A 25524-nucleotide genomic window follows, 5' to 3' on the forward strand; every position below is an offset into this window, starting at 1 on the left:
CTAATTTGTTTGTAGCGTTTCTACTAACTCTCTCCCCATCTTTGCCCTCCTCATAGTTTCTTTTGTAGTTGCAATTAGAGCCCCTAAAGAGTAGACTTCATAAGGGAGGTTTACCCTAAATAATTTGTACATAGGTTTGATTCAATTTTAAGACTTAAAAAAAGCAGGGCTAAAAGAAATAAGAAGAAAGGAGTTGGAGAGATGGCTCAGTAGTTAAGACCACTACTGGCGGCTCTTCCAGAGGACCCAGGTTCAAATCCTGGTACCCACATGGCAGCTAATAACTGTCCATAACTTCAGTTCCAGGGGATGCGACGCCCTCATCTGTCCTCCATGGGCATTGCATGAGGGTGTACGTATATAAATGTAGGCATAACACTCAGATAGATAGATAGATGACAGATGGATGGATGGATGGATGGATGGATGGATGGATGGATACATGGATAGATGGATACATGGGAACATGGGTACATGGATGGGTACATGGATGGATACGTGGATGGATGGGTGGGTGGGTGGATGGATGGATGGATGGATGGATGAAATAAAAAGAGGATTTAGGTTTCCCCTAGAGAAAAAGGAACTTAGCTGGAGGAAGCAGTTTCAAGCCTATGCCTGTTAAGTTCCATCCTTCTCAAGATTTCTCCTTTCTGATCACCTAAATAGAGACAACAGCTCTGGTTGTTTTCTTCTCAATTTCAAATAGATCTGACTTCAATCTTTTAAAGGACAATGAAAACTATCTTCTAAATCTGGACTGATTTCTTAAAGAAAATCATACTCAAGAGCAATCTAAGTACTATTAGTATTTTTCCTTTTCCTTTATGCTGTAACAGTATTTCATAAGACAGATGCTAGCTTGTTTCATTTTCAATTGTTGTGTTAATTACTTTTCTCACAGCTGTGAGCAAAATACCCAACAGAAACAACATAAGGAAGGAAGGTTTTATTTTGGTTCTTGGTTTCAGAAATCTCAGCCAATCATAGCAGAAAAGCACTGAAAAGATTGGGGCAGCAGGAGATATGACTAAAGCTTATTCATATGGCAGGACACAGAGCAATAGATAGCCCAGGGATGGAATCAGGGGTAGGTAGGTATGACTGTCAAAGGTCTGCTCCTAGTGATCTCTTCCACCAGCTAGGCCCAGTCTCCTAATGCTTCTACAGTCTTCAAAAGTTTTCAAAACATGAGCCTGTGGGGAGTCATTCTAGGTTCAAATGATAACATCCGTATGTAAATGGAAAGGTCTACCAAGACTTTGTTTTCATCCCATATAACTCCTCAGGGCTGCAGGAAAGCTGATGTGCCCAGTAGGTACCTACCTATGGGGGTGCCTATTGGAAAGCCTTCATATTTTTCAGATTATTGGGTTATCTGAATAGTTATTAATCTCTGGATGGTGCAATACTCAAGGACTAAGCATATTTTTCATCCTACCAATTCATCTGACAAGCCCTCCTCAGCACTGTTTGAACCTGCACCTATAGGTTTCTAAATTCTCCATTCTGTCCACTCCACTCCTCAGCACTGCCCTTTAAATAAACCCACAGACCCACAGGAAACAGAAATCCTCACACTGCATGCTTAACAGGCCAGTGAGAAAAAAAAAAAAAAAAAAAAAGGCTTTGGAAAAAACAATGAGAATCACAACCCTGTGACAATATCAAGGTTGAGAAGCAGTAAAACCTTTTAGCTCTTAAAGCCTTGATGCTACTAGGAGCTGCTTGTCTTGGGATTCCTTTGCCAGGAGGGAGAACTCCAATAGCAATCTTTCTGCATTTTATTATTTTCTTCTTCTGCAGTATAGACAGCTAGAAAAATACACCAATACTAGAGTAGTAAAGAAAAAAATCCATGGAAAGCTACCAAACACTCTGAAAGGGCTGTGGAAACTAAATAACGACTATCTACTAAGCAAAATCAGCAAGTGAGAATGCATGGTTATTCTTAAGGCATTCTTCTGAAACCTGTCATCTTTTTCTCCGCCCAAATCTCTATGGGGGTGATGCCCACTCCCAAAGATGATTACATCTAGCTTTCACTTTCTTATACAATAGAGGACCCAGGAAGGAAGATTTTCACCAGGCTGTTTCTCTTTGCTTTCTCTAGGGCATGTATTACGGGCTCACCCTCAGCTACCTGAGAGTTGTGCTGATGACTGTACACAGGTCTTTTGGGAGGAATCATCCAGCTTACCACCCTCACTAACCACTGAGAAACTGCAGACAACTAAAGTTGACACTGAAGCTAACAACTAAATGTGTCTTGGAAAACTCCGAAAAGAAACTCTCTGTGCTATCTGTACAATTCGCCTTCCACAGACGAACCTTTACCAGTAGCAGTTACGGCAGACTGTGGCAAGAAGCACAATGTAGAGGCTTCCTTATATAAATTTGAGACCAGAAAAAACTTGGAAGAAATACAACAACAAATTCTTGCTCAAGTTGAAAATTGGGATTAACTTCAGCAAAAAGAAAAGAATCTGTTTTTTGTATTGAAGATCCTTCCTCTTAGGACTGTCCTGTTTGGTCCTTTCACGGGATTTGTAACTAACCTCTGTCGAGGCTAAATCAACATTTTGTGGCTTGAAAAGGTTATGAGACAGCAGCCATGGTATACTCAAAAGGACTAGCACACAAACCAGCACAGGTTACACTTTGTCCATTTTATTTTTTGAAAAAATTAAAATTTAATGTTTCCCACAAATTGCTGCAATGAAGCTAGAGAATAAATTGCCTCCAAAGCCCATGTTCCTTTCTGTTTTAAAATGCCCGAAACAAGTCAAGGCTTATTAACTTCATGTTCACCTGAAGTTCAGGGAGACTGTGAAATTTGCTACACGTTTCTGAGCATACAGTTATATGCACATTTTTTCATGAAGAGAAATCTGAACTATTTTCAAAAAAGTCACTGACCAGGGGTAGGAGGGGTGGACTGCATCTCAACAATAAACAACAGGGAGGACTATCTATAAATCTTACATACTATCTTTGTACAAGTACTGGAACAACAGTGAAAGTCCATGCTTCCAACAGCAAGTAGCCCTCTTATGTAACGAGGTGCTTTATTTATCTGTATTATCATCCCAGGTACCAAGCCTGCTTCATACCTCTTTCCTTTAAATACCTTTTAATTAACTATGTGAACATGATTGGTATAAAAAAATTATTCCACTACATTCATCCTTCAACAGCAAGCATGATCTCTTATGTTCATTTGCCCTGACCATAGTGAGTGTTTCTTAATTCTAATCCACAACTCAGAAGACAATCTAAACTCCAGAATGTCATTGAGAGCATTCAAATCAATTTCCCAACCCCAGCTGTTAATTTATACACCCCCCCCCACTCCTCCCTCTCTTCCAATTAAAGACAGGGTCTCTCTGTAGCCTCCAAATGACCTGAAAGTCACTATGTTGACCACGCTGGCCTTGATCTCACAGAGATCTACCTGCTCCTGCCTCGAGTGCCGAGTACTGGGATTAAAGGCGTGCACAACCACACTTGGCTAATTTATATGCTTTTTTTATTAAATCTTTTTTATATTATGCATTTTGGCCAGTGAGATAGCTCAGCAGGTAAAGGTGCTTGTCACCAAACTTAATGACCTGAGTTTTATCCAAGAACACACATGGTAACAAGACAGAACTGACTCCTGCAGGTTTGTTCTCTGCCTTCTGCATGTGTGCACAGACACAAAGACACACACTAAATAAAACGGGGGAGAGGAATTAATCATTTCATCTTACATATACAATTAACTTGTTAAATTACTTTTTTATTTTAGTTACTATTTTAAATGTAAAATAAAAATCAGTTTGCACAGGCATATCATCCTGTAAGTTCTAATACATGCACAGATTCTAGTCATTACAGAATAACTCCAACCCCCACCCCCAATCCCCTTATGATATACCTTTAATGTCAGATCTTTCCTTGACTCCCAGTCTGTGGCAACTACTAATTTGTTTTCTGTATTGCTTCCAGACTATGTAAACAGAACAATACATTACATAACCTTTGGGAATTGATTTTGACTTAGCACAAAACAGTCACAGTACATTCAAGTTGCTTCACACATCAATACTTTGTTCCTTTTGAATTGAGGAGTGATATTCCATTGTATTACAGAAAGGGGGATTTGAATTGTTTCGATTTTTGGTGGTACATGATTAATGTTGTTATAGACACATTTGTATACAGGTTGTTTGGTAGATATATGCTTTCTCTAGGATCAATATCCAAAGAGGGATTCTGGGTGATGTAAGAAACTGAACTTCTTCAAACTGGGTCTTCCAAGTATGCATTCTCACAAGAGTGAGATATTATTCTGCATCCTTTTCAGAACTTCCTATTTTGAAGTTTAGCCATTTGTATCAATCACTCTGCCTCACTAGAAAAAAATGCCTGGTATTCAAACAACTAAAAAAGGTTTTTTGTTGGTTCGTCTGGGTTTTTTTAATTTTTTTTGAGACTGGGTCTCATGCATCCAAGCTGAACTATGTAACAGAGGATGACCTTGAACTCCTGATCCGCCTGCCTCCACCTATCATGTGCTGGAAACGCAGGTGTGCATTACCATGCCCAGTTTGTGTGGTGCTGAGGATTGAATCTACAGCTTCATCCATGTGAGGTAAGCACTCTACTAACCAAGTCACACCCTCATCACTGAGAAATGGTTTATTTTGGCTCATGGTTTCAGAAGTTTCAGTCTGTGAGCTGGATCCATTGTGTCTAAGCCTACTGTGAGGCAGTAAAACATGGCATGATAGATCAAAGTTGCTTATTTCATGGTGACCAGGAAACAGAAAGGGGAAAAGCCAGTGACATGACATACTACTTTTCAAAGTACATCCCAATGACCAGATTCCTTCATCTAGACCCACCTCCTTAGTTCCACCATGAACTCATCGATGGAGATTAATCTGAGGATGTCTGCGCCTTTATGATTCAATTATCTCTCCCTATCAGCTATCCCTATCCTACCCTACCCTATCAGCTGGGAATCAAGCCTCTTCCAACACAAGACCTTTTAGGACATTTTATATCCAAACTAAAACACTGTAATAAGTGTGTGATGGTAGTATATAGTGGTTTACTTTATATTTCCTAAAAGTATACAAATTTGGTTTAGCCTTTGCTAGTATCACATAAATGATTTTTTTACCTTAGTGTCCTCGTTTGTTCTTCATTGCTATGACAAAATACTCTGACCACTACCAACCTGGGGAGGAAAGGGTTTACAGTTCATCCGGGAGCCCAAGGTAAGAACTCAGGGCAGGATCCTGGAGGGAAGAGCTGGAGCACAGGCCATGGAGGAACACTGCTTACTGGCTTCCTCCCTGGCCCCTGCTCAGCCTGCTTTCTTATGCAACACAGGCCCACCTGCCCAGGGGTGGCACCACCCATAGTGGGCTGGGCCCTCCCATATCACTCATCAAGAAGATGCCCCTCAGACATGGCCACAGGCCAGTCCAATAGAGGAAATTCCCCGATTGAGGCTCCCTCAACCCAGGTGTGTCAAGTTGACACTAAAGCTATCCAGCATACTTAGTCTAGAGAACACAAAAAATTAAAATCTGGCCTGTTTCTTCCTATTAAAGACAAGGAAGGGGCTTGAGAGATGGCTCAGCAATTAAGAGCACTTGCTGCAGAGTTTGATCGTAGTACCCATGTCTGGTGGCTCACAACCACCTGTAATTTCAACTCTACAGGATCCAACATTCTCTTCTGGTCTCTAAGGGCACCCACATGCATTTATGTACACACACACACACACACACACAGCCCAGAGAGAAGTGATATACTCAGTTTCAGACATTTGCTTTCTCTTAATACTTTTTTTTTTTTTTTAAATCATCATAAAAAGTCCTGGGCTCTCTTTAAATAAGACAGAACCAAACTATAAAAACACTTTAAGCTCTGTACTAACTCCTGCAGTTCACTTGTAAAAGGAAACCAGATAATATACCCACTGAATATAGAAATAGCAAAAGCTATTACAAAGAATTCGGGTCCATCAACAAGTTTGTGAATATACACAAAAGACTCTAATGTCAAGTAGCTGGATCTCAAAATCTTAGCAGTATACAAATGGAAAAATTTTTCTTCTTAATTTCAAAGTCCATACTTTTTCATATTTTACCTGGACAAGTCACTCTTGGCAGTGAACCACCATCAATATGCCCCTGATAACATGAACACACCTCTCTGCTATTTGATCACAGGATTACCTTTAAATCCTATTTAATAGAATCAATGCCAGCAAATATTTCCTTACCACTTGTCCATGGGAGGGAGAATCAACTTACCTGATAGGGCTGAGGGAACAGGAAATGAGCATACCCTGGCTCACTCCCCTATAGGGATCTGTCCTTAGGAATTAACTCCTCATCTTACCTGCAGAGAGGAGACTTCTGCTCTGATCACCATACAAAAAACTACAATTAAAGCTGAGTGGACTCCATAGGGCAGCTGTAATATGTGACTGTATGAGCTTTTAGAGATGAAGTAGAAAGTATCAGGAAAGCCTTCTGTCAGGAGTCTTCAATGTACAGGGCTACAGAGATGGCTCAGCAGTTAGGAACACTTACTGTTCTTCTAGAGGACCCAGGTTCGATTCCCAGCACCCACATGGCAGCTAACAACTGTCTGTAATCCAGTTTCAAGGGATCTTCTGGCCTCTGTGGGCTTTGCAAGACACAGGTGTACTTACATACATGCAGGCAAAACACATATACATATAAAATATAAATAACAAAATCTTGTTTTACAAAATCTTCAATGTAGCTTTTATCAATATTAAAGGAAACAGTCTAAGCTCTAAAACTTCTAAATTTTTCAATTAGATTTGCATTCAAGACAGAAACAAAATGTTATTTATCAACACAGGTATATTTTATATTTGATTTAAAACGTGTGTTTGTGTTCATTGTGTCTAGATGTCATTTGCTTTAAGACTAATTATGTGGGTAAACCCTCTTCTAATTAAGAGAACATATGTTGGTATTTATTACATTAAAGTTTTGTTTTTTTTCTAATGCAGTCCTTTCAGAATCAGTCAAGCATGATAGTGCATGCCTTTAATCCCAGCACTTGGGAAGCCTGGTCTCCATGGCAAGTTCTAGGCCAGGCAGGGCTACACAGTGAAACCCTGTGAGGGGTGTGTCTATATAGAGGGCCATAAGATAAAATTAACACCCTAAAATGCAAAGCTTTTCAATGTTTATCCTGCTCCCATGCTTCCCCTATAGCTGCTTTCCTACAACTCCATAGCATTTCTAATCAACTTCAGAATATACAACAAAATTCCTGTATTTGATAATTAAATAGTGAAACATTACTCTGCTACTTTCCTTGTGAAAGGGAGATCACCTTCACTGCTTAAGGGAAAAATACTCTACTTAGGTAGCTCAATTATTTCACCGGGAAAACAGAATTAACCACTCAAAGAATACTTTGTACCGCAATTCTAATTTACTCAGTCACTGAGGAAAACTTGAACATACTCGTCATTATAAAAGAGGCAGCATACAATACCAGAAGTATCCCAAATGCAGTTTGTTCAAGAGTTTTGTAAATTCTCACCATGCAAAGTGTGGTCTGCCCCTAACACATTCCACTCTGCTGGTAGTTTCAGGTGTCTGAATGCCAGTGCAACCTTCTCATCAAGAGAATTCACATCCCCAGAAGGGGGTCCTGATCGGTCGAGAAAACGAGTGAAGTTCAGAGCCTGCTGATTTCCAGCACTGGTTGCCAGGAATTGAGCAGCATCATAGGCCTCATCCTGGATGAAACAGAAGTCTTCTTCAGCTACTACAAACACAGGAAGGCCCTCTTTGGAAGCACAGAGCAGTACCTTCACGGTCTCACAGCAGTTATGACCTAAAGAAAGCAGAAGCAGTTAAGAAAACTCAATCTACTGAATTTCTAAAGGAAGCTATCCTACAGGATTTAGAAAGAGAAAGAAAAGAAACAGTTTTTAAAAAAAAGGCATAGCCTATCTTTAATTGGATTTTAGTCCACTAAAAAGTCTATTTTATTTACAACAAAAATTGAAGGTAAATCATGAGGTATGAATTATCTGTTCCCCACTGAGTAAGCTATAGGATATAATGAAGAACACTGATGGCTACAGACTCAGGAAACAACAGACATGGACCCCAGCCTCCATCCACTGAAGACAGGTTTGGTTATCCTGACAGTCATTCAGCCTTGATCACTGTTTCTCTGCTCATAAAATGAGACCATCTCATAAACTGTTTAAAATATCAGAATACTACACACAAAGCACATGGCATAAAACAGCTAAAACTAGTTGCTATTATTATTATTATTAAAATGCTGGACTGTTCAGGTAACACAAAAAAAAACAGGTTCTTAAAATTTTTATACTAAGAGTTTCACTAGCTGGTATGGGCCAACAAAGCTGTAAGACAAACTGATGTCTCTGACACTGAAAAAATAGAAAGGGAAAAGAATAAATAAAGGCACAGAAAGCACCTAGGTGAGAAACAAGCTATCTAATGGTTAAAGGCCCTCTTAAGAGTCATCAAATTCACACCTTCTCTAGGCCTGGAGGGTCGGAGGTAAATGTGCCTGAGGTTGAAAAAACTTCCCTGCAAGGTTCTTATCACTGTATAAAGCATCTGCAACCATGGAAACAAAACACTACTACAGATAAACAGAAGTACTAAAGTATGACCTAAAAATTACTTCATTTCCCGTTAAGCTAAAAGTGGAACACATCCCATCCAGGCCTTCCCTTCTGAGACTGAAGAATTAGGACTTTGTTTTACCAGCTTTCTAAAAACAGAACCCTAAACATACTTGCTTGGGCCTATCAAGGCCAGTACCACACAGATGTCATCCTCTAAGAGAAAGGGTACACTACAATAGTCGGTATTAGGAAAAATAATGGTTTTGTTACTCGGTTTGGCATAGACGTATCTAAAAATTTGGTGTTTTTTCTTTATGAAGTGACTGTGGAACAGTAAAGGATTTTTTATCAGTTTGTAGACCTCCACTCAAAGAAGAGAGGTTACAAGGGAAAGCGTGCACATTCACTGCTTGATTTTGGTGGTCAATGAATAAATCTGGTATATTTATTAAAAAAAAGGAAGAAAAATATTTATTTCAAAGTCTTCAAAATATTTTCATTAAAGGTTACTATGTAAAACATACGTATCATGCTTATGATAAAGCATTTAAATAATTCAAAACCATATAAAAAGTCAATATTGACATCCACCCCCCAAGACAAACTGTATTATATCTACAACCTTCGAAGAAAAGGCAATAAAATTACTTCAAAAGCCTTATAACTTCTTTATTAACTCTTTTAAATTTGTTTTATTTATTTTTCAGAGGTTTTAAATTTTCTTATATGTATGTATGAGTGCCTACATGTATGTATGTGCACTCTATTGTGCCTGGTGCCCCCCAAAAGCCAGAAGAAGGTGTCAGATCCCCTGGTACTGGAGTTAAAGGCTGTTCTGTGGGTGCTGGGAACTGAACCCAGGTCCTTTGCAAGAGCAGCAAGTACTCTTAGCTGCTGAGCAATCTCTCCAGTCTTTTTGTTTGTTTTGTTTCTGAGACAAGGTTTCATGTAGCCCAGGTAGGCCTCAAACTTGCTATTTATCTGAGGATAGCCTTGAACTCCTGATCCTCCTGATTTATAGTATCTCTTTTAAATATAAGATTCTTATTCTTGTTGAGAAAAAAAGTCAGGTGTGGTGGCTCATGCTTGTAATTGTAGCACTCAAGGAGTTAAGAGAAAGGACTGCTGAAAGTCCCATGCCAGCCTGGGACTAGTCAGTTCCAGGTCATCCCGGTATATAGAATGGATCCAGTCTCAAAACACCTCCTCCCCTTGATGGGCGTGGTGGTGCACACCTTCAATCCCAGCACTCGGGAGGCAGAGGCAGGCAGATCTGTGTGAGTTCAAGGCCAGCTCAAGGTCTACACAGTGAGCTCCAGGACAGCTGGGGCTACAGGGAGACCCTGTTTCAAAAAGATCAAAACAAACAAACAAACAAACAAACCCCCCAAAAACCACCTCCTTTAAAAAGACAGAAATTAGAAAAGTGGGAGGTGATTGCAATTCTATTACTTAAGTAAAAGTTTTGTTCTGTAAAGCCAGGCATGGTGGCGCACGCCTTTAATGCCAGCACTCGGGAGGCAGAGGCAGGTGGATCTCTGTGAGTTCAAGGCCAGCCTGGTCTACATAGTTCCAGGGCAACTGGGGCTACAGGGACACCCTGTCTCAAAAGGTTATAGACTAATATCAAGATGTAGCTGCCTTTTGAAGGTCAATCATCTGGTCTTAGTAAGAACTGAAATGTTACAAAACACTGACAACGAATCATACATACAGCTCAAAGAAAAACCAGAGCCTATATAAAACACGGTATCAGGGGCTTGAGAGGTGACTCACTGGACGAAAGCCATCACTGCTCTTACTGAGGACCTGGGTTTCATTCCCAGCACCCACATGGTGGCTCACTAGCACCTGTAACCCCAGTTCCGGAGGATCTGATATCCTCTGTGGGCACCTGCATGGCACCTGGAGCACATAAACTCATACAGGCACGTACACATTCACATAAATAAAAATAATTTTTTATTTTTTTTAAAAGCATGACATTAAAAGCAAGAAGGCACAAAGTTCTTTTTCTTCTCATAGCACAAATAACTAAGAATCATAGGAATAGTTCGCACATAAGCAGAAAAGGTACAAAGATGCCTCTATCCAAAACAGCTGCTACAAAAAAAGGACCAGACACATTATTCAGTAACTGAGATGCACAAAGCACTGTACAGATTTTCCATCAAAAGTCCTGATTAATCAGACACTGCCCTTGGTAGACAGGAAACCAGAGGCCGTCACTACTGTCACACAGAAACCACCAAAGGTACTTCTGGAAAGAGAATAGCCTCTAGTGCCAGGTTAAGAATTCAATTCAGGGTAGGCATGGTGGTGCATGCCTTTAATCCAAGCACTTGAAGGCAGGCAGATCTCTGTGAGATCAAGGCCAGCCTGGTCTACATAACGAGTTCAAAACCAACTTGGGGATACAGGACACCCCTGTCTCAAAACAACCCCACCCCCACCCCCACCCCCACCCCCACCCCCACCCCCACCCCCACCCCCACCCCCACCCCCCCGCCAATGAATCAAACATCGAGGCTGGCTCAGTGAATAATAACACCTGTTGCTTTTGTAGAGGACTCAGATTTGGTTCCCAGCACCCACATGGTGGCTAGCATCTGTCCTTAACTCCAGTTCCATCTGATACCCTCGTCTGGTCTCTGGACACTGCATCCATGTGGTGCACTTATATTCATGCAGGTATAACATTCATACAGAAAAATAGAAAAGAAAAATAGAAAAGTTTAAATTATTTTTTATTTTATGTGTATGAGTATATGGTTTGCATGCAGGTAGATACATCCAAGTATGTGTACAATGCCCACGGAGGTCAGAAGATGGCACTGGATGCCCTGGAACTGGAGTCACAGAGTTACTAGCTGCCATGTGGGTGCTGGGAATCGAACCCTGGTCCTGTGCAAGAACAGTCAGTGCTCTTTTCTGCTGAGCCATCTCTCCAGCACCCCCCTCCAAATAAAGTATTTTTTAAAAGAATTCAACTCAAAGAGCCAGAAACCTCTTGTGCATTCCCACCCCAAATGAAAGTGGGGGAAGGAAGGTGCACATACATCTTCCTAAAAGATCAGCTTCTGAAAACCGGATGAATTTCAACAGAGGAAACAATGTCCATCAAGCAGCAGTGATTCCTAGAAGAAGCCTCAGCATATACCAGTGAAGAAAACAAAACCCTTGCCATCACGAAGCTAACACTTCATTAGAATCAGAAATAAGCAAAACATACAGTGCAGGAGAAGTTGCTGAGTGCAGTGGAGAAATGATGCAGGGAAGGGAAGATAAAGAACAACACTGTGAAAAGGCCTTGTAGACTTTTATTAAGAAAAGCTCAGAGAGGAAGAACCTAAAAGGAAGGGAAGACACAAGTCTACGAAGACAACAAAAGTGGAATGAAAACAGCTTAACTGTAGACTAAAAAATTAATCCCATGATTAATGTATTTGACAGCCTACCACACCACCAGTGCCCCATCTCTATCTCTCCTCAATAAAAGGCTGAACTAATCCAATGACAGTAGCTGGACAGACAAATAAAGTATCTCCAACATGATGACTAAAGCAGAAGATCCAGTGGGAGCCTCCTTAAACAGTGACCAGAGCTTCTAACACACTAACTCACTGGCACACAGCAAAGGCTCACAAGCTAAAGTGCTGCCATGATCTCTCCTAGCCTTCTCCAAGTAGAAGAGGGTCCTTTCAGGGACTGTAATCTTTGTGTCACCTCTGCAGTAATTATGAAGCTCTTACCAAAAACCTAAAGGAATTTCAGGTGGCTGAACAATGAGCCACTGGGGAGACGAAGGTTGAATCTGCAAGCATGATAGAGAATATGAGGTGAAAGTAAAGAAAAGGCTGATTAATAGGAAAGGAAAGCATAGTCAGGTACTCCAGGTCTCAAATGAATGAATGGGTCAGGAATGACTTCTCAGAATTAAGACAAAAATACAAAGAGCAGAAGGCAATATTGATTCTGTAGGCTTGAGCCACTAGGACAATAATACTCAAAAGCACTGATGGACATCACAGAGGGTATGGTTTGATAATATGCTGTATATACATACACACACACACACACACACACACACACACACACACACACACACACGCAGACACATACTCTGCAAATTTTAATCCTAACTTCTTTCTAAATAAGAAATACATTTAACTCTATTTCTTGTAAGACCCCACTCAGAAAGTGACTCTACCTAAAGAACTGCTTCTCCTATCATCAACACATGGTAAAGTTTAGCAATGGTGATATTGAATGGCATCCCTGTTTGAGAGAGACCTCAAGTTTCAGATAAGCTTTTCTGATATGATACATGTCGCAGGAAAACAAGATGACTAGACCTTTAAGTTACAAGGGATACCTAATACTCTTTAGAAAGGAAATTGCTGTCTATCCTGACTACCTTCTTATATTTCCTATCAATAGAAATTTAGGAGATATATTCCTAGAAACGGTCTGGAAGCTGTATAAAACCTGTATTTTTCAAAATCCTTTTTATCAGGTAGGTAAAAATAAATACAACCTTCAGTTGACATAATCTCAGATCTCTGAAGGGAGTAATTTTTGGAATTTCATAGGTCTCAGATATAAAGTCAACTTATATGGAATGACATGGGAATGAAAAGCTAGTGAATGTATCCAACATAGTAAGACTCAACAGAATGCTTCAAACACTAGTAATTTTAACACTACCTATACCAATAAAGTGGAACCACCATAGCATGTTTAACCATATCCATTCTACTCTCTAATGGGAAACAATGAAACTGTTAACATTATTAGGAGTACCTGTCAAAGTGCACTCTTCTGAATTCTGGTCAAAACTGGCCATTTTGTTAACTTTAGAAAGGCAGATAGATAGACTAAGGAAAGAAATCATCTCCAGAAAAAAAATTAAGGCATCTTCATATGCTGGGACAGACCAAGAGACAAATATCATACTTTATCACCACATCTGTTAGATATAATGCCTTGATGACTTTTAAATAGTTTTAAAATTCTGTTTAAACTTACAAATGCAATGGTAACTAAGCTGTCATTCCTTATTGGTGTATGATTTACAACTCTGTGGAAAATTTGGCTTTAAAAAGACACTGTAAGGTTTTCCCTCCAAGATACGAAGGATTTATTTGAGTTCTGCCCTTTTGGTTTTGTCACCATGAAATTCAAAATGAATTCTGAAGTACCATCATGATAACTACATGAGAACTTATACCTTCCACATGTGTTTTAATTTTCTCCAAATTTCAACATCTTATAAATTACTTTTTCTGATTCTGATATCTTCCAGTGTATAGCATCTCTTTATTGGACCTATTTATAGTTAAGTTCAGCACTGTATGGAACAAGCAAGATAAGTAAAAATTACCTTTGTACTTAAAGATCTGACAGCAATTGTTAGCACCCTGTTTTACTCTTTAACTCTATACTAATAATTCAGAGAAAAATGTCCAATCACTAGTAAAGTAGCCAGGTATAGTGGTATAGGCCTGTAATCCCAGCACTAAGGAGACTGATGCAAGAGACAGAGTTCCAAGACCAGTCCAGGCTACATAGCTAAACTCTCCCTCAAAAAACAAAACAAGGGGCTGGAGAGATGGTTTAGTGGTTAAGAGCACTGGCTGTTCTTGCAGAGGACCCAGGTTCAGTTCCCAACACCCATATGGCAGCTAACAATCAGCTATAACTCCAGTTCCAGGGAACCCAACGCCCTTTTCTGGCTTCCATGGGCATTGTACAACACAGGTGCACTTATATATGTAAGCAAAACATTCATACATATAAAATAAATCAAAACTAAACAAAACAAAACAAATAACTAATAAAGTCTAGAAGAGAGTTCATTCAGATACCTACCAGGAACAATGGTCTCCAATGTATCAGAATTGACCTTCCGGGTACTTGTGCAGTGATGGAGTGTGGAACCTGAAAATACCAGGTAAAAAACTACATCATCTTCAACTTTGTCCTCTTCTGCAAGCAGTACTGAAACAACACAATCGCCCTAGGAAACGAAAAGATTTAAGAAGTTTGGATTAGTAGGGCTCCTTTGGGTAGTATGCTTTATAAAAATGCATGCAATTAAAAATCAAATATAAATTAAAACTAAGACCCTGGCTCCAGTAGGCTTTTGTTTACATATGTTTTGCCTTATACAGGTTAGACAAGCACTCTACCATTTCTATCTCTAGTCCCTCTAGAAGGTTTCATACAAACACCAACTAGACAGTATTTTAGGCACTGAGAATACAAAAGTACTCTGAAAATAATTGTTTTCTTTGAGCTTCTATTTTAGCAGAGGTGGTAAAACAACAAGACAACAGCATAGTAACTGTTTTGCCCCATTATATGATCTATTTCAGAGGTTTCATGAGCAGCATGCTGAACATGTGTATTCCATAGCATTTGAATGGAATGTTCTATATATGTCTATTAGGTCTGTATAATACATAATGTCATTTAACTAAAAAAAATGTAAGTTAAGGGTGGGGTTATATTTTTAAGAGGGAGGGTGGTAAACAGCTACATGTTCACTGGGGTATTTCTTGGCTTCCATATTCCCGTTTCAACACTAATTAGATAATTTTCCAAATCCTACAACTCATAAATGACTATCAAGTCTAGCCATTCCCCAACAAAGGTAAGGGCCTCTAAAATATCTACCTAGGAATTGTAACATGCATTCAAATTCCACTTACAAAGACATTTTAGATCCAGTAAACTTTCCTTAACTACATAAATAGAACCAATCCTTTTCTTTTCATGAAAATTATTATAACAGATTGAATTCTCCATCTATTAAATAAAAGTCCACTTTCTAACAACCTGTATCTCTTGGCCATCTAACATCCATGTTCTCCTTTACTCATCCCTTCATAAGCCTTTGTCATCAGATAAATCTTATACAATAACATTCCATGTCTTTGAAATTATTTAGAAAGAAAAATATAGTTGTGGATACTTTTCTATTAGTTTTTATTTATAAGTTGTCATTTTTAAAAAAGCTGAGGTTGAGGCCAGGTGTGGTGGTACAAACCTTTAAGCCCAGGCAGAGTCATGTGGATCTCTGTGAGATGGAGACCAGCCTGAACTACATAGCAAGTTCCAGGCCAGATGGGGCTACAGGGAGACTCTGTCTCAAAAACAAACAAACAAAAAACAACAGTAACAAAAAAGTTGAGGCTTGGGGCTAAATTAAATTCTTAGTTTCTGTCCTCTCAATTACGAACATAGCTTGTGTTGCAACCATAAACCGAAAAAATTCACACATCAAGGTCTGAGGCACTGAGATTTAACATTTCACACATCTTAATACAAAATATAGAGAAACAATTTAGTGAAAGCTTGGTCATTTGACATGAAAAATAGAGGGAAAATATCATTTACTTAGAAAGATTTTTTTTCTTTTCTATTTTACCAATATTAAGGTCTGTAAGAGAAGCATGCCACCCTGTGGCCACATTATTAAGCCTAGAAGCATATGAAGCAGAACACAGTATTTTGCTAAACACTGAAAACCAAAAATCATAAAGTTAAACCTAGGATTAAGTCTAATGAAGGATATATTCCAAGAGGCTGATTTTGTAAAGTGAGTTCAATGTCCTTCCTAAATCATGAATACCACTCCCATTTTATTCCCAGTGCCTGTCTAGCACCCTAAATAGGATTCCCTAGAAGCATATGAAGCAGAACACAGTATTTTGCTAAACACTGAAAACCAAAAATCATAAAGTTAAACCTAGGATTAAGTCTAATGAAGGATATATTCCAAGAGGCTGATTTTGTAAAGTGAGTTCAATGTCCTTCCTAAATCATGAATACCACTCCCATTTTATTCCCAGTGCCTGTCTAGCACCCTAAATAGGATTCTGTGCACAAATGCAGCATATAAGAAGTCAAAATGAACCCAAATAAGCTCTAACGTACCTGGACTTTAAGTTATTAACATAATGAACTGAAGAGCTCCAGAGCACTCTAACACAAGGAATATCACAGTAAGTAAAACAGAATTACTACTAACTTTGGTCATTACTCTCAATTATAATTTGGTCTTACACCTAAGTCTCTGGGAAACAATTCTGAAAAGTTTAAGTTGGTAAAATGTTTGCTATCCTTCAGCACGAAGTAACCGTTTAAATGTCGGCAGCACATATGAAACACTCCACTTTCTCAAAGTACTGAAATGCCCTTATATCCCAGAAAATGTGCAAAGGAAAGTGCAAAAGTTTCATCTTTTTCTTCAAGTGTTGGAAACTCTGAGCCATGGGCCACAGTCTGTCTCCTGCTTGTTGGGGGCTCACCAGCTGACAACAGTTGCTTTTTAAATTTTTAAACAGGTGAAGAAAAACTAAAAGAGGGTCTTCAACACGAAAATTATATGAAATGTTTCATTTCAGTGTCCATAAAGAAAGTTTCACTGGAACCCAGTCATGTCCATTCATTTACACAGTGTCTATAGCCACTCTTGAAGTAAACTGGGATACAACAGCTAAGTGATTATTTGATTATTTACCACCTAGATCTTTAAAAGAAAGAAGTCTACTAAATTTCTAATTGAGATTTTTCCACTTAGATTTCTAAAGAGGAATTTAAAAAATATATCCTCCTTTTCAAGATGAATTATTTCCTCTCCACCCAATACCTTACTAGGGTATTATGTGCACCCATACTAGTGATAATTTGGGCTTCCTTTTAATGACAGCAGGCAATGGCTAACACAGGCAACTGAAATCCTTTCAACAAGGCTTTCAACATCAACCTCTTTTTTTCACTCGCAAGACAAAAATAACTAAGTTCTGAATGGCTTTCATACCTTTAATAGTTTTTTGTTGTTAAGTTATACAACCTTATACTTGAAATATTAAATAGAAGGAAAGAAAGCTTTATTTACTTCAAGACACCTTAAAAGTTAGATTCCAAAGGCACTTGGAATTGAAGTAGGTGGTTTTCTCTGATAGTCACTGAAGTCAAATAAAGTCCACATTTCACATACATGACGTCTATTTAGTACAGTGCACCAGGTACCTAGTGCTACTTGAGATGACCTTGAATAATTAAGGCAAATTTCAGCAGAAGGCAAGAAGATGAAGACTTTCCACAGAAAAAGTGAGGCTATGCCACAGCAGGTTCAACTAAGAGAGGTCACTGATCAGGGGAAGAGTAGAGGCATTCCTAGGGGAGAAAACCCTAGGCCAGTGCAAAGCATCAAGGGTTATGAGTAACAGTGTTGCCACTCTTCTCACTGTAGTTCAGTATTAGCACTACCTGTAGTCAAGTGTTGCTTGATTTTTAAAACTATGACCAAACTCATTACTATCCTATAATACTAAAGAAGATGGTCTCTGATGCTACCCCTGCTTATGCTTAAATCACAATACAATACAGTGCTATCAGTGTTTGAGTTACAGATGTTATTTAAGTACTCTGTGCCAAAAGATTAGTGCAAGAATTAAAACGATGGATAAAAAGAAAGCACCTATGTCAACGCACTGCCCACACGAGTTTCAACTGGACTGCTATTGTAGGATGAACCTTCCTGACAAAAAATCTGAAAGATTCCAAAATCCAAAAACTTTTCAGTATCGTTATCACTCAAAAACAAAACAACAAAACAAAACCAAACAGAAAACAAAACAAAACCAGACATGGATGGGGGTGGAGAAATGCTCAGCCATTAAAAAGAGTGTGTACTGATTTTACAGAGAATCTAAGTTTAATTCCTAGCACCCACCCCTGGGCACCTGCACTCACATGGACATACATACCCACAGCAGACACAGACGGACAGACAGACAGACAGACAGACACAATTAAAATATATCTTTAGGGTCTGGAGAGGTGGTCCAGTGGTTAAGAGCACTGGCTGCTCTTCCAGAGAACCCACCACACACATGGAGGCTAACAACAAACAGTTCACTACTCCAGGGGTTCCAAAGCCCTCCTCCGGCCTACACAGACATTATATGCTTATGGTGCACTTACATACATGCAAGTAAGCTGGGCGTAGTGGCGCATGCCTTTAATCCCAGCAGGGAGGCAGAGGTAGGTAGATCTCTGAGTTTGAGGCCAGCCTGGTCTACAAAGTGAGTTCCAGGCCAACTGGGGCTACAGGGAGACCCTGTCTCAAAAAGACACAAAACAAACAAACAAACAAAAAACACATACACGCAAGCAAAACACTCATACACATAAAATAAAAAAATAAAATCTTTTTTTAAAATGGATGCTAGAGCATATCAGATTTATATTTTTGGAATAGGGATGCTTAAGACATCAAGTCTATGCAACTATCTCATATTCTATAAATAAATTCAAATTCTAAAAGCTGCTATTCCAAAGCATTTAGTAAAAATATTACTCAACCAAGCCAGGTGTAGTGGTGATGGAACTCCAAGTTCTAGGCCAGCCAAGGCTATATACAGAGTCCGTCTCAAAAAAAAAAAAAAAAAAAAAGGGAGGGAAGGAAAAAATTACTCAACCAACACTATGCACCAGAATGTAAACTCCATGACAGTTCTTTTATTCCATAATATCTCTTTAGTATAGAATGACCAAGCAGCTATTGTCCAGCATACAATATATGTTGAAAAAGACAAGAAAAATTTATAACAGTTATTCCTAGGGAGTATATAAGGGCAATTGCTATGTGTTTAGTGCTTTTCCTTCCTTGCCAACTCTTGGCACAGTATATGTACGTGTGCTTTATATGTATGTGAGCGCATGCACAGAGGCCAGCAATTGGCATTGGGTATCTCCTATCAATTTGCCACTTTATTTACTGAGGCAAGGTCTCTCACTGTACCCAGAGCGCCCAGATTTGGCTACTCTAGCTAGGCAGCAGCAGCAAGGATCGCCTATCTTTGCCTCTAAGTGTTGGGACTACAGGCAGAACATACCAGACCACTGTTTACATGGGTTCTAGGGATTCAAACTCCAGTCACTCATATTTGTCACTCAGGAAAAGTACTTTACTGAGACATCTTCTCAGCCCCTGTATTCCAATTTTTGACAAGATAATGTGTGGTTTGTTACTCTTATTTTTTTAATTGGCATATAAATTATTAGGCTTCACTATGGTATTTTCATATGTAAATTGCTTTTGTTGATACTCGTCTCTCTTTTCCCCCATCTCTGAAGTTATATTTTTAATTTTATTATATTTATTTAATGTGTATGAGTGTACTGTCTGAATGTGTTTAAGTGCACCCACGTTGTGCAATGCCTGTTCAGAAGAGGATGTCAGATCACCAGAACTGGAGTAACAGATGTTGTTAGCTGCTATATGGGTGCTAGGAATCCAATCTAGGTCCTCTGCATGTCTGCATAAGCAGACAGAGCTCATAACTGCCAAGTCATCTCTTCAGGCCAAAGTTACCATGTTTTGTTTCTTTTTTTTTTCCTTCGATACAGGGTTTCCCTGTAGCCCCAGCTGAGTCTAGAACTATGTAGACCAGCAGACTAAATGCATGCACCACCATGCCCAGTTATAATATTTTTAAGAAAAGAAAAAAACATTCTAAAAAAAATCTGTTACTTATAAATATCAAGGGGGAAAACAGAACTGTTTAAAAAAAAAAAAAGATAACATCAAGGCTGGAGAGATGGCTCAGCAGTTAAGACCACTGGCTGCTCTTGCAGAGGATCCAGGTTTGATTCTCAGCATCCACGTGGAGGCAAACAACCATCTGTAACTCCAGTTCCAGGGGATCCGACACTCTCTTGTGACCTCCTCAGGCACTGCATGACATCAGTGCACTTACCTACATGCAGGCATTACACTCATACACATAAAATAAAAATAATAAATAAAATATAGGGGGGGGAAAGTTAACATCACCAAGAGTGACATTTCCCTGATACCATTCACTGAAGACACAGCATCAACCATGTTGTGTTCCCAAGAAAAATGTTCAACTTCAACCTAGCAAAATCAAACCCAAATCAAGAGGTCTTTCAATAGGAAAGATAGCCCATAACCTCAAAAAAAAAAAAAAAAAATGCCTTTAGTGAAAATTAAATAAGACTGGGGCACTAAAGACTAAAAAGACTCCCAACCACATGCAATCCATGATCCTGGGCTGAATTCTGAATGATTTTTTTAAAAAAAAAATAGTATTAAGGCCATTTTCGAGATAACAGGCAAATTTTGAATGAGGTTTACACATTTAACACTGCACCCATGTTCAAATTTCTCATTTTGCCAATTATACTACGGTTATAAGACAATATTCTTATTTCTTGTTCTTAGCAAATACATTATGAAGCATCTGGGGTGAAGGAACATGATATGATGTCTACAACTTATCTAAATGTTTCAGAAAAAAATGGCAAAAGACTGATTCAGAAAAATAGTATGATTATGCAAATACAACAAGATGGCAAGAATGAACTTGAGTTTAAGGTACATGGGATTTCTTTATAACTGCTCCATAAATTTGAAAACAGTTTTCCAAGTTTCCCAAAATAGCAAGATTTAAACCCACCACACATATAGGGAAAGTGAAATCAAGTAAGTTAATGATACAGTAATATTAAGTAGATGCTGTGCACTGCTCCCGTCTTGTCTATTTGGGATTGGGGGTGGGGGTGACTTGTCTCATTTATATACAATCCGTTTACACCTACATAACTAGATTTGCTTTAAATACAACACTACAGGTAATTAATACCATTCTGCAAAATAATTTCTTGACTGATGATCATCTATAGCTTTTACAGTCAATAATATGAAGTCCTTGTCTTTGGTTACTCAAAGCAACTGTTGTTCAACACTACTAAAAGCTCCTAGAACAGAGAACAGAGGAGCCCCTGTAGCAGTGATCATAGCAAAACACAGATCTTAGTCATTTCTAATACTACCCTCCATTAAAAGAAATGATAGCTCCTCAGAAAGTGGCTTGTGCCGGGCCTCAGTCTGGGTCTGTACAAATGAGCTTGGAACTTTTTGCTTTGAAAGAAAATGAGAGGGTGGGGGGAGGCTATGCCCTCAAAGACACAAAAGCCAGATTGATATGGCTCCTTCTAGACAAATCTGGAACTATTTCAAGACCAAATAATTAATAATAAATTGTAAACAATTAAAAAAAATGGGAAGTCACCAGGTACAGTGACAAACACCTTTAATCCCAGCACTAGGGAAGCAGAGGCAGACAGATCTCTGTAAGACCCAGGCTAGCCTGGTCTACATAGTGAGTTCCAGGCAAGCTGGGGCTCTGGGCAACCCTGTCTCTAAATAAGTAAGTAAATAAATAAATAAAATAAATAAATAAGTAAACAAACAAACAAACAAACAAGTAATAAAAAATGAAACTGGTGGGAGAAGTCATGAGTCTATACTAATAATAAAGATAGATAAGCTAAGCACAAGGGATGACTGTATAGACAGAATAGTGAGGGGCAGCTAGTAAAAAAGGAGGGATTGCTAGAATAATAAAATTATCACTTTGTTTTTCTACTGGTAAAGACTGATCCTGGCAAAAATTGCCAGTGAATAATTCATCCTAGGGAGGAATTCTGGTAAAGAACAATTGTCTTCAAGTGCCTCCCTTTACAGGCTGCTTATCAATTAGACACAAAAGAAAAATGTAGCATTTATTCTGCAATAAAGTGTGTCAATATCTTGACCAAATAATCAAAATAAATAGCCCATAAAAACAGAAGGACATTGTGTATTTTCAGATGTGATACCCTGAAATGGATAAAACATTACCTATGCAGTACTCTGACTAGGAAAGGAAAACTTTAATCTAATAATCTAATCTAATCACACACACACACACACACACACACACACACACACACACACACACACACACCCCAGATCATGAGAAACATTGTATTAAACACTGTATTCTTCAAAACTGTCAAAGCCATGAAAGAAAGAAAAGCTATGGCAAGTTACAGAATAAAGGCTAAAAAGAACATGGCAACTAAAAGCTGTATCTAACCCCACTATCTTCAGAGAATCCTCACTCTTAGATCTGTATATTGGAGTGTTTCAAGAAGTAAAGGCCAGAAGATATGTAATTTATTAAGATAATTGGGGGAGGGGCTATCAGTGTCTACAGACAAGATAGCTAGGGTGCAACCATTAGAAACAAATGCAGCAAAATGTTAACAATGGGGCATCATCCCAAGTAAAGGACACATGAGGACCCATTGCATTATTGTTTTGAATTTGATTATTTGGAGAAATTTAAATTGATTGACTAGAAGAATGTCAAGCCCTCTGTCCTAGTGTAAAGGGAAAAGTTAGACGTTGGGTGACATCTTCCATCTTATATGTGGTTTCTGGACTCAAGGAAGGGATAAACAGTTTTTTGTATCCTATAGCACAACCAAAGTTTCTGTTTCACTCCTAACATCCAGGCACTTACTGCGATGAACACCCCAGCTACAATAAAAGATCAGAGCAGGGTCTCTACCATTGATCTCAAGTCTAACGCAGGAGTTGACAAACTTTTCCTATAAAGATCTAGGTGGTGAATACTTTAGGCTCTGTGGAACATACATGTGATCAGTGTTGAAATTACTCAATGCTCAAAAGCAAGCATGTACAATAACATAAAAAACAAGCACAGGATTGGCAAGATGACTCAGCGAGTAAAAGAGCTGGCCATGATGCCTCCTGTGCCTGAGGCTTGATCCCCAGAACCCACACAGTGGAAGGAGAACTTTTGTACACATGTTGTGGAACATGCATGCGCACATATACACATGCACTCCCCCTGCCTGTCAATAAATTTAAGTTTTTAAAAGGAACCAAACATAACTGGGTTTCAACGAAATTTTGTTTCCAAAAACTGGCAGTGGGTCAGTGGCTCACAGATTTTAAGCTGGCAAACCCCCTTGCCTGAGCCCAGGGGCTTACACATTCTAAGTAAGGTTGTTTTACTTGCAACATCCGATGAAAACTAAGCTCCCCCTTCCTCAGAAGGAACAGATAATAAGTCTCTCTCTCTCTTTCTTTTCTCTTTCTTTCTTTCTTTCTTTCTTTCTTTCTTTCTTTCCTTCCTTCCTTCCTTCCTTTTCCTTCCTTCCTTCCTTCCTTCCTTCCTTCCTTCCTTCCTTTCTTTCTTTCTTTCTTTCTTTCTTTTTAACTGAGATTCACACACTATCCTACCCCACTCCTACCCTAGGCAAAGACATCAACCAGAAGCACATGAAGAAACCTGACCTCATAGGAGAAAAATCAGGCAAACACACAAGTACAGTGACAGTAAAAGGTGCTACAGACAGAAGCTATAGCCTAACAGAAGAGAAAGAAAAGAATAAAGAAATCAGCTACGGAACACTAGAAAGCTTCAAGTAGGCAAAATACTGTGAATCTCAAAAACAAACAAACAAGCAGAAGCTGAGTAGGCAGACAAAGGATAAACCCACTCAAAGGAGGTGAAAGGACGTACAAAGGCAAAAGTGAATAAAATGGCAGTTTTGACTCACAAAGCAATAAGCCATAGCGTGACCACCAGGAACACAGAAACAAGAACAAGAAGAGTTCTGGGGCCTCTGTCCTCCAGACCATGGGGCGCCATGGAAACGCTAATATCATCTGTCCCTTGCATTTATATACATGAATGACAAAGACCAAGCATGATCACATCATAAACTGTTTTATGAACACTAATGATCATTATCCTTCAGCTGTGTCTATAGGAATGATGAAGTGCTCTCCTACCCTAGCTCTTCTCATCTATCTTGCTCTCTTTGTTTTTCCTATAATATTTGTTAATGTCGGACTCATATGCATTTAACACATACACAGTATATTATATATTGGTATACAGAATTCCAAGACAGTTTATTTATTTGAGTTGAGGGCAAGGTTCCTACTTGTTTGATTCAATGCTTTATCAGTGCCAAAAAGTATGTCAGGTTGTTTTAGGTATTCAATAATGTTGGATGGATGAATAAATTCCTAACTCTACCTTCTGCAAATAACCTGCCTCTCTACAATGTATCATAAATGACTAGATGAAAAATCAAAAACTCTAATATCTAATGCTCTGAATATGAAAATTTGGAGCTTGAGTCTATAACATCACTAAAAATATTAGTAACTCAAAAATATTACTGATAAAGAGAACATGATTGGATCACCTCTGCCTAGATTACTATGGGCTTTACCCATATCTCTCTTATAGGAAAAATACTTAGATAATATGACAAGTCCCCTGGGACAAAGCTCATTCCCAAGTAACCAGCAAGGCCCTTAGCCTTCCATAAAAGCACCTTGACATTAAAAAAAAAAATCAACTAAAGAGTTTATTGATTTTAACATCAACTAAAGTCATTGCAGATACAGACTTGAGCTGATTTCACTGGCAGAAAAAATTATGCAACTTTATTGCACATGTAAAGCTACTTTTTATTTCAATCAAGCTAATCTTTTGCAGATAATGACACTGGCTAATGAAATCCAAATAACCACGCTTTTCGATTTTCACCACCCATGTATATATTCTAGTCGAAAGTATCCCTTCCAAATTCATAATTCTGCAACAGTAAGACACGGGCAAATTCTTAAGAGTTCCTTAGTCTACTGAGACAAAACCAGCAGATGGCGCCCAATTAATCCATTGCTCTCTCTGGAGGAGCTTTTCTCTTAACACAAGAATTTTGAGACTTCACAGATGAAATAGAAGCAAAATACAAGACATTTGGAAACTAATGTATGGAAATCATTTAAAGAATCATCTCTCCCTGGGGCTGGAGAGATGGCTCAGCGATTAAGAACACTGGTTGTTCTTGCAGAAGACCTGGGTTTGAATCCCAGCACCCACACGGCAGCTTATTCTCCTACTATCATGTTGCTGACTCAAAAGGGGGGATACTGGCTTGACCAGCTA

At 38.9% G+C, this 25524-nt stretch overlaps 1 protein-coding gene across 7 annotated transcripts in view; it reads right to left on the reverse strand.

Moving 5' to 3' along the window:
- Akap13 (A-kinase anchoring protein 13) overlaps positions 1–25524 on the reverse strand; it is a 370808-nt gene that overhangs the window by 207956 nt on the left and 137328 nt on the right. For all 7 annotated transcript variants that reach the window (XR_003846961.1, XM_029555684.1, XM_029555683.1 and 4 more), the window contains exons 3-4: positions 14534–14681; positions 7591–7887 (exon numbers count right to left, since the gene is read on the reverse strand). Coding sequence is in view for 6 of the 7 variants with exons in the window: in XM_029555684.1 (XP_029411544.1) it covers positions 7591–7887; positions 14534–14681 (445 nt within the window). In the remaining variant the exon portion in view is untranslated. The remainder of the gene's footprint in view (positions 1–7590; positions 7888–14533; positions 14682–25524) is intronic.

This window comes from Nannospalax galili, unplaced genomic scaffold (genome assembly GCF_000622305.1).
Source record: "Nannospalax galili isolate Female #2095 unplaced genomic scaffold, S.galili_v1.0 scaffold63, whole genome shotgun sequence".
Lineage (NCBI taxonomy): Eukaryota > Metazoa > Chordata > Mammalia > Rodentia > Spalacidae > Nannospalax > Nannospalax galili.